The sequence below is a fragment of the Lampetra planeri genome, chromosome 16, assembly GCF_965212315.1.
Source record: "Lampetra planeri chromosome 16, kcLamPlan1.2.h2, whole genome shotgun sequence".
NCBI classification, from domain to species: Eukaryota; Metazoa; Chordata; class Hyperoartia; order Petromyzontiformes; family Petromyzontidae; genus Lampetra; species Lampetra planeri.
Window position 1 is genome coordinate 3,716,288 of NC_136122.1, and position 15,302 is coordinate 3,731,589.

At 49.8% G+C, this 15,302-nt stretch overlaps 1 protein-coding gene and 2 non-coding genes across 3 annotated transcripts in view; 2 read left to right on the plus strand and 1 right to left on the minus strand.

The window, feature by feature from the left end:
• The window catches only part of LOC144722934 (inositol 1,4,5-triphosphate receptor associated 1-like), a 127,178-nt gene that overhangs the window by 13,666 nt on the left and 98,210 nt on the right, over positions 1-15,302 (minus strand). Inside the window, exon 14 of the mRNA XM_078601359.1 lies at positions 6,932-7,387. Coding sequence (XP_078457485.1) covers positions 6,932-7,387 — 456 coding nt within the window. The remainder of the gene's footprint in view (positions 1-6,931; positions 7,388-15,302) is intronic.
• TRNAA-AGC (transfer RNA alanine (anticodon AGC)) lies at positions 8,779-8,851 on the plus strand. Its single transcript has one exon. It is a non-coding gene; the product is annotated as a tRNA-Ala (tRNA).
• On the plus strand, positions 9,162-9,234 carry TRNAA-AGC (transfer RNA alanine (anticodon AGC)). Its single transcript has one exon. It is a non-coding gene; the product is annotated as a tRNA-Ala (tRNA).

Below are 15,302 nucleotides of genomic sequence, written 5' to 3' on the forward strand. Positions count from 1 at the left end.
AGGCGGAGAAGAAGAAAACATTGAGAGGAGTTTTCGACGAGATGGCTGATGCATATGAGCCACCGGATGATGCTCATCGCCGGTTTGTTCAACGTCAGCGAGCACCCGAGGAGTCGCCGGTGGCATACAGGGGTGCGGTATTGGAGTTGGCCATGGCTGCATACCCGGAGATGGAGCCTGACCTGCTCGAACCTCTCATCTTGGGTAAGATGCTCGAGCTGTCCCGGGATTTGGGGATTCCTATGCCGGTGTGTGGCCACGAAAAGCTTACGTCGCGGGCGGCCGCTAAATGTCTTGATGCCCAGTTCAACCTGCGCCGTTGGAAGCAAGTCACGGCGTGGACGGGGGGGCCCATCGTTGAGGGAGGTGCCGCGGGTTGGGATCCCAAGAAGGCGGTGTACGTTCCTGACCGGGGGTGCCCGCAGGAGCTGACAGCCGCCTCTGCTCAGTGGTCGGCCCGCAGTACGCCGGGGCCGCGATCTGCGCCACCGCCACGGGAGCGTCGGGACGGGGTACCTGTGGCGCGGCGTAACAACATCAACTGCTTCCGCTGCGGCCGTAAAGGCCATTACGCCAGGGACTGCTGGGCCCGCGTCCCGGGTCCGCCCCAGCAGGAGGCCTCGTCAGCAGACGTGCCACGGAAGGATCCTCCAGGACAGGCAAGTCGGTGCGCACCAGACACCCGGCAAGGCTTGACACCTCACTCATCACCGTTGTCGTGCGATCCGGGTGTTGTTAATAACGGGGGGAAGCCATCGACTGGGCCACGTCGCTCGGTAACGCAGTGGCGTAAATTGGCACGGCGGGTCGTTGCGGCCGCTACTGGTTCGTCCACCGTACCTGGTTATATACAAGGGGTGGACGTACGTGTGTTAGTGGATTCCGGGGCGTCCGCGACCATTATATCGGATGTAATTTTCCATCTGTTGAACATCCCACCTGAGGCCGTGCGTCCGGTTTACGATTCTTGCGTCGCTGCCAACGGGGGTAGCATGGGCATTGTGGGCCAGGTGGACGCTACAATATCTATCGGGGGAGTGTCGGCCTCGGGAATTGTGTTAATTTCGAGGTCCCTCGCGGTTCCTTGCTTGTTGGGAACTGACTTCCTGGCCAAGATGCCCATTCTAATTCGAATTAATCAAAACTGCATTGAATTACCGGGTGGGCGAAAAATTACATTTCTACCGTCACCCTGGGGGCGACCTGCTCCGGTCGCTCAGGTCCGAGGTATCTGTTGATATTCCACCTGGCTCACAGATGCTTATCCCCTTGCGATATCGGAAGCCTGTACCTGGTCGTCAGGGTGCGATTGGGATTTTGTTGTCGCCGTCCGCCACTATAACGGGCGGAGCGGCGCTCGTTGGGGTGCAAACTATTGTCCGGCATGACCAGCAGCCGTTTCTGCAGGTGCTTAATGCAAGTTCCAAGAATGTGTGTGTGCCGGCTGGTATGGTTGTGGCACATGCAACTACGGCGTTTATGGCACAAGATCATCTGGGCAGCCAGATCGTGGTTGGTGGTGTTTCAGGTCCTGGTGCCGCTGATAATCGCTGGATCGCCGAATTGTGTGGGGAAAATTCTTCCCTTTCCGGTGAACAACGTTGTGCACTTCGTAAATTATTATTGAGTTATTCTGATGTGTTTAGCTCTGACGAATTGGACTTGGGACGCACCTCGTTGCTTTACCATCACATTGACACAGGGGACGCTGCCCCTATTCGGTTGAACTCGCATCGGATGAGTCCGGCGGAGCGAGATCAGGTTCGAGGGGCAGTGGATGACATGTTGGCTGCGGACATAATATCTCCATCTAACAGCCCATGGGGAGCGCCTGTTGTTTTGGTTAAAAAGAAGGATGGCAAATTGCGCTTTTGTGTCGACTTTCGTAAGTTGAATAAAGTGTCTGTGGCAGATGCGTACCCCCTGCCGCATATGGACGACTCCCTCGATGCCTTGTCGGTGGCGAAGTTCTTTTCAACGCTAGATCTCTCTTCGGGATTCTGGCAGCTTCCCCTTGACGAACCCTCGCGGGAGAAGACTGCTTTCCGTACGCCGCAGGGGTTATTCCAATTGAACTGTCTTCCGATGGGGCTGAATGCTGCCCCTGCCACATTTCAAAGGTTGATGGAGTTGGTGTTAACGGGGTTGCAGTGGGAGACGTGTCTGATATATTTAGATGATATTATCGTCTTCAGCCGCACATTTGATGAGCATTTACTGCGGTTGGAGGCGGTGTTCGCCAGGATGCGTTCCGCAAATTTGAAATTTAAGCCTAAGAAATGTCACCTACTGCAACGGTCCATGCGCTATTTGGGGCACATCGTAAGTGCGGACGGGGTGGCCACGGATCTGGACAAGACAACATGCGTCCGTGACTGGCCAACCCCGGCCACGGTGGGGGATGTACGTCGCTTTTTGGGGTTTGCCTCATACTATCGGAGGGTTGTTCCAGATTTCGCGACGATCGCGAGGCCCTTGCACCTCCTTATGGGTAAAGGAAAGAAATTTGCTTGGGGACCGCCGGAAGAGGCGGCGTTTCAGAGCCTACGCGATCGACTGGCTACGGCACTGACGTTAGATTATCCTGATTTAGATCACCCCTTCATTCTGGATACGGATGCGAGTAACACTGACATTGGGGCCGTGTTGTCTCAATCAAAAGGTGGTGTGGAACGCGTGGTGGCGTATGGTAGCCAGGTTTTGTCTCCCGCAGAAACTCGCTACTGCATCACACGCAGGGAACTTTTGGCTATTGTTTTCTTTCTCCGCCAATTTCGACCGTATCTCTACGGTCGTTCGTTTATTGTTCGCACGGATCATGCGGCCTTGCAGTATGCTCTTAAGATGGACCAACCATCTGGCCAGCTGGCGCGGTGGTTGGACACGCTGCAAGAATTTTCCTTCCAAATTCACCATCGGAAGGGGGTGCGTCACGCGAATGCGGACGCGCTTTCTAGGTTGCCGCAGCGATCCCCTTGCGCGTGCGCGTCGGGGACGCATAGATGTGCGCCGATTCAGCAAACTCCTCAGCCTGTTGCGTTGGCGGTCGACGTGCCTGAAGCTCCAAAGGAGCCGGGACCGGCTGATGGGATTCTGAATCTTCCAAGGGCTGTGTGGATTCGGGAACAAATGTTGGATGGTTCATTGGTCTCGTTACGGAATCGGACTGCGAAGAAGAGTGGGGGACTGGGTACGGGGGGTATGCCGGAAACCGCTCTCCGCGATGGTCTGCTGATGTGGAGGGAAGGGTTACAGGAACGCTGGCGTCTGGTTGTACCGGCATCCTTGCGGTACGAGTTGATTAGGACTCTGCATGGGGACACGCTTTTACATCTGGGGGTGCAGAAGACCCTATTGACGCTCCAGCGAGACTATTTTTGGCACGGCATGACAACGGATGTCGTCGGTCACGTTCGCGCGTGTCCCGATTGTGCCCGGCGAAAACCGCCTAAACAACCATATGTGCCGCCCATACAGTCTATTCAGGTGTCTAGAGTTAAAGAATTGGTGGCGTTGGACATTTTGGGACCCTTCCCGCCATCCGCTAAGGGAAATAAATATTTGTTAGTTGGGGTAGAGTACCTCTCCCGCTGGCCGATGGCCTGGCCTTTGTCTGACCAGTCAGCGGCGTCTATCACAGACGCCTTTCTATTCGGGTACGTTATGGACAAGGGGGCGCCGGAGAGGCTCCTCACAGACCAAGGCCGTAATTTTTCTTCTAAATTGTTGGGGGAGGTGTGCGCGGCTCTTGGAACTAAAAAGATACGGACATCTCCCTACCATCCGCAAACGGATGGTATGGTCGAACGGCTAAATCGGACATTGTCCGCCATGTTGTGTCACACTGTGAGTGAAAAACATTCGAATTGGGATTTGCATATCTGGGGTACTTTCGGCATACCGAATGACGCCGCATGCGGCTACAGGATATTCGCCGTTTTTCCTTATGTATGGTCGCGAGAACGTGCCGCCAATGGAGGTGCAGTTGGGAACTGGAGTGAGGGGACCTGCTAAGCCTCTTCCTGATTACATTAGGGATACCGTTCGCCGGGTTACTGAGGCACGGGAGGGGGCCCGCATGGCTACTGCCAAAGCCCAGGCCCGGAACGAGCGGTGTGCTCGACGCTCGAAGGGGGAGTGCCCCTGGAAGGTGGGGGACATGGCCTGGCTCCATTGCCCGCAGGTGCGGCCAGGTACCTCTCCTAAATTACACAAACCATGGCACGGGCCGGTCCGCCTCATCGAGGTTCCCAACCCACAGTCTGCGCGTGTTCGGTTTGGATCTTGGCGTTGGTTCGTTCACACGTCGCGCTTGAAACCATACGTGGCCCCTCGAGACGATGCGTCATCTCCCGATGTTGCCTTGCCGGGGTCTGTGGCTGCTGACTCATCCTTGCCTGTGCCTGTTGACCTTGCAAGAGCGCCTGTCGTGCCTTTTACAGACAAGCCGGCCGTGACATTGCCGCAGACAGGAGACTCTGCTCGGGGTGTGCCTGCCACGGCTGCGGGGACTCCGAGCCCCGCCGCCCTTCCGACCCCGTCGCAGACACGATCGCGACGCACCCCCGACTCTGGGCCTTCAGGGACACGGGACGGGGACGTTGACGGGCCTCCAATAGCGACAGGAGGACATCATCCTGTCGCTCCTAAAACCCCGTCACGTTCCCGGTCTGCAGGAGGGCCGCCGCCCGTCCGGGATGGACCGGCGACCCGAACGCGCTCAAAGTCCCTTACATTTCGTTAAATTTTACTGTTGTGTTGTTGTTGTTGTTATATTTATTGTATGCTTCGTTGTCCTTGAATGTGTGATGGTTGTGTTCGCTCGCATTACTTGTCTCGTTATTGTTCAGCCGAGGTCGGCTGGATTTTCTCTATGGGGGAGGGTGGTGTAATGCGGGCGTAAACGGCTTCGTGGATATGACGTCATGGGGGGAGGAGTTAGGTCACGTGGGAGAGAGGGGTGAGGTCTTAAGGGAGAGATACCGGAAGAGACGGGAGAGTGTGGGAGACAGAGTTAGGGTGAGGCCACGCAGGGCGGAGGTCGAGGAGTGGCGAGATCGCCACATACACGGAGGATGAGACTTGGCACCGTCGGCCAGCGGTGACCAAGCACGGAGGAGCGACGGGCAGCGGTGGAGCTGCAGTGAGGGCAGCGGTGGAGCTGCAGTGAGGGCAGCCGGAGGACTGCACCGGGGATCTGCAGCGGAGCTGGAGAGGTGTGGAGGCTACGGGAGTGAGAGCAGCTATGGAGCTGCCAAGGGGAGAGCTCTGAGCGAGGGCCGTGCGGGAAAGGTGTAAGAACCCGAATAAAGGACGACGGAGACAGAACCAGGATCGAGTCCCTTATTACACAATTATAAGGAGGAGCAATTACTCTGCTTGCCTCAGTTAAATGATTGCAGTGACAAAATGAAAGACGCTGCCGTGCTGTAATGGTTCGACGCTGGGCTTGCGATCCAGAGGTTGCCGGTCCGATCTTCCGGTGCGGCAGCTGTAACATTGGGGCAAGTTTCTTAAATCCTCCCATCACCTCTGTCCTTGCAAGCGTTGAAGAGTAGACCAAAATACCCTCTAGACTAGGGGTCGGCAAACTTGCCGCTCCAGAGCTGCATGCGATGACTCTTCGGCTGCCCCCATTGCGGGCAGCCGTTTATTTTAAAGAAAAAAGACGTAAATCTTCACGCAAAGATAATTATCAAAAGTATTCAACGTGACAGGGAATGGTTCACGATGGTCTTAGTGACAGCAAAATGTAAAAAAATCGTAATTTTTTTTACTAAAGGGAGACAAAAACTAAATAGACGCAGTTTATTCCATCACCTATTTCGTTTAAGTCAGAATGTGCTGTTGTTATTGTCATGTGCTGTATACCAGCTGCTGCGTTTGTGTACAAGTAGTTCTGCGCGTGATGTGGCTCTCGAACAATTTTTATGAAAGACAAAAAACAACGGCTCTTCTTTGAAAGGTTGCCGACCCCTGCTCTCGACGCTCGAGGTGCTCTACAAAGCTCTCCGGAGCTCCCTCGAGTGGAGGTCCTTCCGCCAGCAGTGCAGTGGGAAAGCGACTGCATTAATGTTACGATTCCGTCGCGTGTCGTGCTTCCACCCTGCCATCTGAGCACTATCGCCTGTGGATTACCGCTCGTCACCCTGCCATATGAGCACTATCGCTGCTGTCGTGCTCCCATTGCTGGCTTGTGACATCTTGCCATGTTCCGTGTTCTTCGATTTCTATTCTCATCCTTTTCCTACTCATGACACACGGGGAATTCGTTGTCTTTTTTTCATTTTCATAGCTTGCCTTTTTCATCACGTGTTTCGTCTGGTTCCTGATAGTTTGCTCTTGGTTTGCTTTTTTCTTGCTTGCTATGATGTATTTATCTTGTACTCTTATAGTTTTCTGGAGGTGTCACTAAATATATAAATCATCTCCTTGCTGCTGTAAAAGTAAACATTTTCTAGACTAAAGTAAAAATTTAAATAATTAATCATCGGGTGCGAGCTCGTCTACTCAATAATTCAGAGAGAAAACAAAAATTCGCTTCAATCTTCCCTGCTTGAGAATTTGGCAAGTCATCAAACAAAGAGAGTAACCGCATCACGTGCTTTCAGATGCGCTCCTGTGGCCGTCTGGAATGCTCTTCCTTCCAATATTAGGAAGCCACTGGAGCTATGCACTTTTAAAATCTATATTGAAAACTCATTTGTTTAGAACTGCTTATTGTGTTTAGTTTTGTTGCCTTTCCCCCCCACCCCCACATCTCCAATTAGCATGGTTGGCTGTGTACGGTGCAAAAGAAGTGCAGCATGCACACTTACATCAGAGATATTCTGTCAGCGCTTTCAGATACTTTCAATACAAAAATTCAGCATCACCCGGCTTCACGAGACTTGCTCAAGCAAGCGGTGGACGACGATTCGGAAACCATTACCTCTCTGAGTTTGATCAGCTTGTGCTGCTTGATGGACAGTAACGGACCGTCATTTAGCCCGTTGGTGGCTTGCGAGTCTCCGTTCGAGGACGACGCCGAACTCTCGGGGAACTTGAAGGTAACGGAGTTGCTCTTGAGCAAGGGCTTGTGCTGCCGGGGGCTGCTGGACTGCTTCAGGTTCCCCGGCGCGGGCGGATCGGCCGCCAGCTGCTTGGCGCCCTGGGCGGCCGACTCGCGGGCCCTCCCCGCGGCCGCGGAGCCGGGGCCACCATCGGGGCCGCCATCTGCGGGACCCTGACCGGCGCCGCCTCCCACGCGAGCGGCGGTTCGAGGGGCCTCGTCCTCGCCGGGGCACCTTGGCTGCACCGAGGGGCCGGGGCCGGGCGACTTGTCTGCTGCCAGGGAAGGCTCCACGTTTGCTGTTGCATGAGGCACGTTGTCTTCCTTGTCGCCTCCCTGGAAGACGACAAGACACGGTGGCGAGATGTTAACTACCTCGCCTGGAATGGAGGAGGTCGTGGGTTCGATTCCAACGCCGATGACACCTGTATTTTTGAATTTGCATATTCTCTCCGTGGTCATGTGGATGATTGTCCTTTCCCTCCACGTGATAAGCCACTTTGTTAGGCTGCCATTTGTGGCCTGGTCGTTTCTGAAAAAGAGCTGACTTTTGGGGCAAGTGCTGCAAGCAAGCACCCATGAAGGGCGGCACGGCACACGAAGGGCTGGGTGGCCAGCACCACGACTACCCAGTGGCGATGTTTACATATCACACCAGGTACTCTTTTGAGGCTGAGTCGACCTAGAGTGCCTATAAGACAAGACACACACGTGACGTCGAACGATAAGGATCACGGTGAGAGATTCGTTCTCGCCCAGAGTTTATTTTTTTGCTCTAAATAAACCCTACGGAATGTCATCATCAAGGGTTGCATATATAAGCACAGCCATTAACAGCAAGACCTCGTGCGCTTACATCCGCTGAAGTGTGCTTGTATCAGAAGTTGCCTTTCACCATCCCGCTACCAGTGGAATGTTAAGCATGTGTTGCTTTTATCAGAACTACACTTACATATCGTCTGCTTATATACAGCTTCTACTAGAATTGTTACAACACTCCTTTTTTGAACTTTTGTCACGACTCAACAATGGTCGAATGTGTCGTAGAGCCCTGATATAAAAATGGCACGACCTGACTATAGTTGGCACGTGGTGATCAAACGACATATTCTGGTAGCGTATGGTGCTGAGGCTCTTTAGATGAGTAGGGTACTGAATCCTAGAGTCTGCGACCGCCACACCTGATCCTCCCACACATTGTTTTGCCTGAGCCCGAGTGCCCACCAGCAGAACCTCCGCTTTTTAAATCCTTCATATTAAGTTCACTTGCTTGCTTAGGACCGTGCAAATCTTTCGGTCGTTTTTTAACCCACTTCCCGTGATCCAATCGAGCTGACATTTTGCACACAAACTCGTTGTGCGTGATAATTCATTTTCCTGAAAAAAAATTTCCTAAATTTTCCACTTTTTAGGAAACATGTTTTTAATCCTTTATATTAAGTTCACTTGCTTGCTTGCTTGCGCGCTTACGACCGTGCAAATCTTTCGGTCGTTTTTTAACCTACTTCCCGTGATCCAATCGAGCTGACATTTTGCACACAGACTCGTTGTGCGTGACAATTTATTTTCGTGAAAAAAAATTTCCAAAATGTTCCACTTTTTAGGAAAAAAATTCTTTCTTATTTTTGCAATCGCAAACAAAATGGTTTTTGTTTTGACCAGTCGGTAACACGATTGCGTTATGTTGTTAGTTATATGAGGTATGGTTAGCTCTTGTTGTAGTGTTTGGGGGATTAGCTCAGATGGTAGAGCGCTTGCTTAGCATGCGAGAGGTAACGGGATCGATGCCCGTATCCTCCAAAGGCCAATATTTTTTAATCCTTTATATTAAGTTCACTTGCTTGCGCGCTTACGACAGTGCAAATCTTTCGGTCGTTTTTTAACCCACTTCCCGTGATCCAATCGAGCTGACATTTTGCACACAGACTCGTTGTGCGTGACAACTTATTTTCGTGAAAAAAATTTTCCAAATTTTTCCACTTTTTAGGAAAAACATTTTTTCTTATTTTTGCAATCGCAAACAAAATGGTTTGCGTTTTGACCAGTCGGTAACACGATTGCGTTATGTTGTTAGTTATATGAGGTATGGTTAGCTCTTGTTGTAGTGTGTGGGGGATTGGCTCAGATGGTAGAGCGCTCGCTTAGCATGCGAGAGGTAACGGGATCGATGCCCGTATCCTCCAAAGGCCAATATTTTTTAATCCTTTATAGTAAGTTCACTTGCTTGCACGCTTACGACCGTGCAAATCTTTCGGTCGTTTTTTAACCCACTTCCCGTGATCCAATCGAGCTGACATTTTGCACACAGACTCGTTGTGCGTGACAATTTATTTTCGTGAAAATTGTTTTCCAAAATTTTACACTTTTTAGGAAAAAATAAATTATATTTAATTACCAATTGCTTAATGGTGGCAGGCAATCATCTGACCCATAGGTGGCAGCCATCTCAAGCCAAAGGACGAGAGGACTCTAGCCGCCACGCATATAAAGGATTTATAGTGAAAAACTTTGTTTTTACGGGTTAATTTTTTCTGGATTAAGCAGCATCTCGTTTGTGCAAACGACACGTGATGCGACGCGCGCGCTCTCATTGGCCGAGCGGGCGCGTGACATCACACCCGCCGCCGCGAGGCGCTCGGCATCCCAACGTGCCGTCCGGCGAGAGCGCGCTGACGTCAGCCTCGTCGTAGTATCGCCACGGCGGGGGGCTCCGGCTCGCTCGCGCCTCACTCTCTCGCCTGCTCGTGTTTTCCGGGCTCCGCTAACACTGGTCAACAAAAACAAATTCTGGCCTGGACTTTTGCAGCTGTTCTAGACTAATTTCAGGGTGCTGATTCCGAATCTGATCTCAGATTTGCTCTATCACATCTCATTTTATGCTATCGGCATACCCCATTTTCATTGATTTTACCCGAAATGAACTCTGTCACTTATGATTGCAAGTTGTTGCGAGTCAGTGACCGCTTTAGTGTTAAAATATGGTGCTGTATTTTTAGGATAGTGTGTTTATAATATCATTTTATGTAGATATCCACATTTATTCGATATTTTTCTTCTGCAGTTTTTATTGAAAATGCAATATTTTGTATCTCAAAAACCTGATGTGATAGACAAAAACTGATGCCAGATTTGGAATCAGCACCCCAAAATTACCTTAAACCCGTTGGAATACCTTATGCCAGAAAAAGTGTGTTGACCAGTGTAATCGCACCGTATAATCATTCCATTGCATCCCAGTGTGTTAACATCACCGGCTTTGCGTCAATCAAATTAACTGGCAGGCAAATAATTTCACGTGGTTCGATGTGGTTTCCGATGAGGATGCGGTGATGAATGCGTGTCGGAGGTTCCCACGTATACTGCACGATTATTTTATTAGGAAAAAAATTGACCTAAGTGGGTTCTAGTTCGACACAAAATGTATATTGTGTTAAGTGTCATATCGGATTGCATTAAACACGGACCCATTTCTAGCAGAGCACGACCTTCCTTTAAACATCTGGCAGGTCAAATTTCGATTTAAAGCTTTCGTGACTGCAGGGATTAATCTTATTGGTTCTTTCGGTAAAGTCACGTAGAAGGAAGTAATAAAATAATAAAAATAAAACATAATAAAATAATTCTCACGACGTTTCGGCCACAACGCAAGCAGCCGTCATCAGGTGAAGATCAGGTCTGTCGGGGAGATAGCGTCCTGGTCTTCACCTGAGGACGGCTGCTTGCGTTGTGGCCGAAACGTCGTGAGAATTATTTTATTATGTTTTATTTTTATTATTTTATTATTTCCCTTCTACGTGACTTTACAGAAAGAACCAAGAAGATCTGGCAGGTCACCGGCATCAATTTGAGCAATTTAGACTTTGCTCATGAGACAATGAATATCAAAGCTGGCCCAGAGTTTGCTTATCGTGAATCTACGCTGCTTACAAAAAAAAATAACTCCCAGAAATCTGTGCAGCTGATGGGATGAAAAAAAACGACAACATTTTTTATGCCAAGAGATAAATACGGAAAGAGGCGTTGCGTCTGCTTATTTTGTTACTTGTGTTTTCCAGTGACGCTTAATGATTATTATATGTTTGGACAGATGTTCTGCTTGTGTACTCAGGTGGGATTCTACGTACGAAGTGGAAATGTTTCACTGCGATCCCACACGGCTCTATATTGGGGCCCGTATTGTTTATTTTGCATCTTATTTAAAGACGGAAAATTATTCCAAACTTTTCAAAACCTGCACTCTGACCAAGATTGTACACTCACAAACATCCTTTACTGATCAGCTTCTTCGATCCCACAACCAATAGGCATGAACATTTAGCGCTTCACAAACTCATCGCGCATTGCTTTAGCCAGATGCTTACAGCAAACGATCTTCTCACGCCTTTGTAATAATTCACACGTGCATCAAGGACAGTGTTCGCTCACTGTCTCAGAGAACGACTCACACGTGAGAAACCACAGATAAGCAGGAAGGCAGCCATGCAGTGAGCCGTGCCAATAACTGCCCGAGCTCTGCGGGCCTCTATATATGAAGGTGTTATCGGTGAATTCGTATGCGTACATCGTCGGATCCGAATCGGAAGTGAAAGACCTCGCGGGAGGGCGTGTGGCACAGTTTGGCGCCAGCTATCATGAAGTGCGGCGGTCGTGTCGCTACGTTTCTCTGCAGTGAGTCCCATGTCTTTAAAAAAACAGCAGCGCTACACCTCTCTAATATAAAATGATAGCTGAACCGCTTTACGCGTTCCAAGATTGAGCAGTAAACGGGACACCCACACCCTGAGTGTTTATACATGCGGGAGTGAAACCGGAGCACCCGGAGAAAACCCCATGCTTGCGAGGGGGAAACACTCTATCCCATACAGATGAAAGCGGCGGAGTCCACATTTCGACTGTATTGTCTTCTCCTGGCAAGCCAGGGTATAGCTCCTGACTCACAAGTCGATATTAAACTACTGTTGGGAATAAAATTAAGAAGCAACACCTAACGCCTCCTTCACGCATCTGTCCCTCCACATAAAACAAAATATTTGTTTACACATCCAATCAGTCACAATGCATTCTGGGAATGCATACTTTTCATCAGCAATGTGTTAAATGCAAGGGCAAAACTCTGGACCGGTTTTCACATTTGGCATCTCATCAGCAGTCAGGCTCGTCCAAAACCAATGCCGGTGAATTGCCACGTCCATAGGCAAGGACGCCCCTCTTAAAGATACGGGGGTCCTATTTTGACGCAACATTATATATCACCAAATCAATGGACTATTTTCATGATTTGCTATCATCAACCACACGGTGGATCAAGAGGTGTGAGGCTGTCACGTGTGAAGCAGCTGCCTGCTGCAGGGCAGTGGAGCCGCCTTTAGGGGGCAGCAGAGGCGGCAGAGTTCTGCAGACGAAGCTCGCTGCGGGCATCGCCCTCAAACACTTGGGACTTTGCCCCAGGAACTTGCTTCCTCTCACACGCAAACGTACTCGAAATAAGAAGCAGAAATAATAATATTCTTAGGTTTTTTTCGGTAAAGTCACGTAACTTTACCGAAAAAAAACCTAAAAAAAAAACTAAGAATATGATCATCTTAAATACAATTGCAGAGTAAAATAATATTAAATATTTTTTTAACTATAACTAAAAACGATTCTATTTCACCAGGTAGAGCCCACTGAGCTATTAGATATGTTTTTCAGAGGCGACCTGGCCACACACATCATCATCACACGTGGCAATAGTCGCAGCCAAATAGTCTGAATACACGTTTCTAAATGTTGAGGGGACAAAACCGGAAGAACCCGGCGAAAAATCTACGCAACCACCACGGGGAGAAAATGAAAACGCAGACTCCAAATATACAACCCACGAACTCCGTGCGTAGCACTCGAGGGAGATAACCTCTCCGTGCCACCGCGGCGAGATGTTATTAACATTGAGATAATTAGCCCACACATAGGAGCAATTCAGTAAAATTCTGATACTGTATATTGAACTCGTATTTTACTTTAATTAGTTTTGTTCATGCAGTTATTTGCACATTTTGATACGAAGAGCGGGTGCGCTTGCTCACTGGACTTGCGATCTCCCGGCGTAGCAGTTGAACCAACGGTGCAAGTTTCCTAAATCCGCCCCCGCTGCCACCTCTGTCCACCCGGCAGTAAATGGTGCTCTATATATGTACACACCATATATAGAGTTGGTGGGTAGGTCGCGTGTGGAGAAGTAAAGTGTAGGTACTCCCTTCTTCCGATTAAGATGTCTGGCCACCGTGGAAGAGGAGGCCAAATACCCTCCAGAAGGGGCTCTCCGGTGCTCCTGTCAGTGGAGGCTCTTCCACCAGCATTGGTGTGAGCAAGCAATTACAGGGCTGCAGTTTCAGGCCATCGTCAGGTGGCAGCAAGATGTTAACTACCTCGCCTGTTATGGAGGAAGTCGTGGGTTCGATCCCGACCCTGAGGCCTGTATATTGGAGTTTGCGTGTCTCTCTCCGCAGTTCCTCCAGTTTTCCCCTCCATATTTAGAAACATGCTTTTAGAGTAGTTGGCTGCTATAAATATACACGCGATAAGCCACTTCGTTGAGCTATCATTTGTAGCCCGGGCCCTCTTCTAAAAAAAGAGCTACATAGCTCAGTGGGCTTTACCTGGTAAATAACATTTTTTATTTTAGTTTCGTTTAGAGAGTCGGGACGGATTAGATTCACAAGGTAGAGCTGCTCATCACACCTGACCTTTCTCTGTAACGGGCACACACAGGGCCCTCGAACAACACCGGGCAAGTCTGCGCTGGTGACCTTTGGTGTAAGGACGCGTCCGACGGCGGCTCTGAAGCAGAACAACGTGACGAGTGTCCACAGGTGACCACCGCCAACAGGAGCTCGCTACAAGCGGCCGCGAGCCGCGTGTGTGCAAAGTGACAACGCGGATTGACGAGCATCATAAACCTGTCCTGCAAGCGGCGGCGATGCAGTCACGCAAAACAAACACCAGCGAGGAAGTCGTCTCAACCGCCGTACCTTGCTGTGTTCTCAAGTAACCTCGTGTTGGTGGAGTGTTATATAGGAGGAAAGATGCAAGGCGCCTGAGCGATGGACCTGCTCTTGGGCATCGATTGAAAATCAAGATCGAATTCTCTGCTCGGTGGCAGAACGAGGAAGCAAGAAGACTGCAGGAGCTTCACCACTCACACGTGTGGAATTTGCATTACATTCACCGTGAAATTCGGTGAGTTTCATGGCCCTCATGAAACCCAAAAAAGCAAAACGATCGTGCACTCCGACCAGTGCATTCGGAGATGACCTCCGCGGGTCTATTTTTTACATTTCACAAGAGTGCGGGCGTTCACTTTTGCGCGTAAATCCACTGCCCGTGTTCCCGCCGCACACTTTAAACCAACGATTAACAGCCATCCATCACATCACACTTCCCAAACACTGAGTCACGGTCGGGTTGGGTTCCCAATAGGTCGGCCACCCACTCAGACTATTGAGCAGCACCGTGTCCCGTAAACCCATAAACAAGACATTTGTCTTGGTAACAGAGCGGCCCTATAACTTCCTGTGACGTCAGTGGCAATGGCAGTATTTATAATAAATTGTCCACCTCAAATTGTGGGAGCGTGACTGCGTAGGTTTTGCGCGCCGGTGCCGTGCGGCTCCGTCGTGTTCTTCGAGTTGTTCCCGTGCGTTCCTCCGCGTGATGTCTGACGTTTCGCTCCCATGCACCGGTAGCTCTTTCAGGAATTCAATTGCGGAGATAACCGTTGGACAACGTGTGCAGAACAAGGCAGGGTGCTACACGAAAACACAAGAGGGGGCTGTTCACAGAGAATTATCTTGCGTGTTTTTTTTATAGAAAAGAAGTGATACAACTATTTACAAAATAATAAGTGAATTGTAAATAGTAGTGGGTGCTACAGTGGCGAGATGTTAACTTCATCGCCTGGTAGAGGTCGTGGGTTTGATTCCGAAACTGAAGCCTGTATATTTGGAGTTTGCATGTTCTTCCTGTGGCCGCGTGGATTTTTCTCCGGGTCCTCCGGTTTTTCCCTCCACATTGAGAAACGTGCGTTTATAATATTTGGCTGCTTTACATTTTCCACGTGGTGAGCCACTTCATCGGTCGCTTCTGAAAAAGAGCTATAGAGCGCAGTGGGCCTTACCCGGTAAAATATTAAGTTTAGTTTTAGTTTGGTTACTGTGTTAGGGTCTTTAGTTTATATATTTTCTCAAATTATATTTCAAAAACATAACCACCA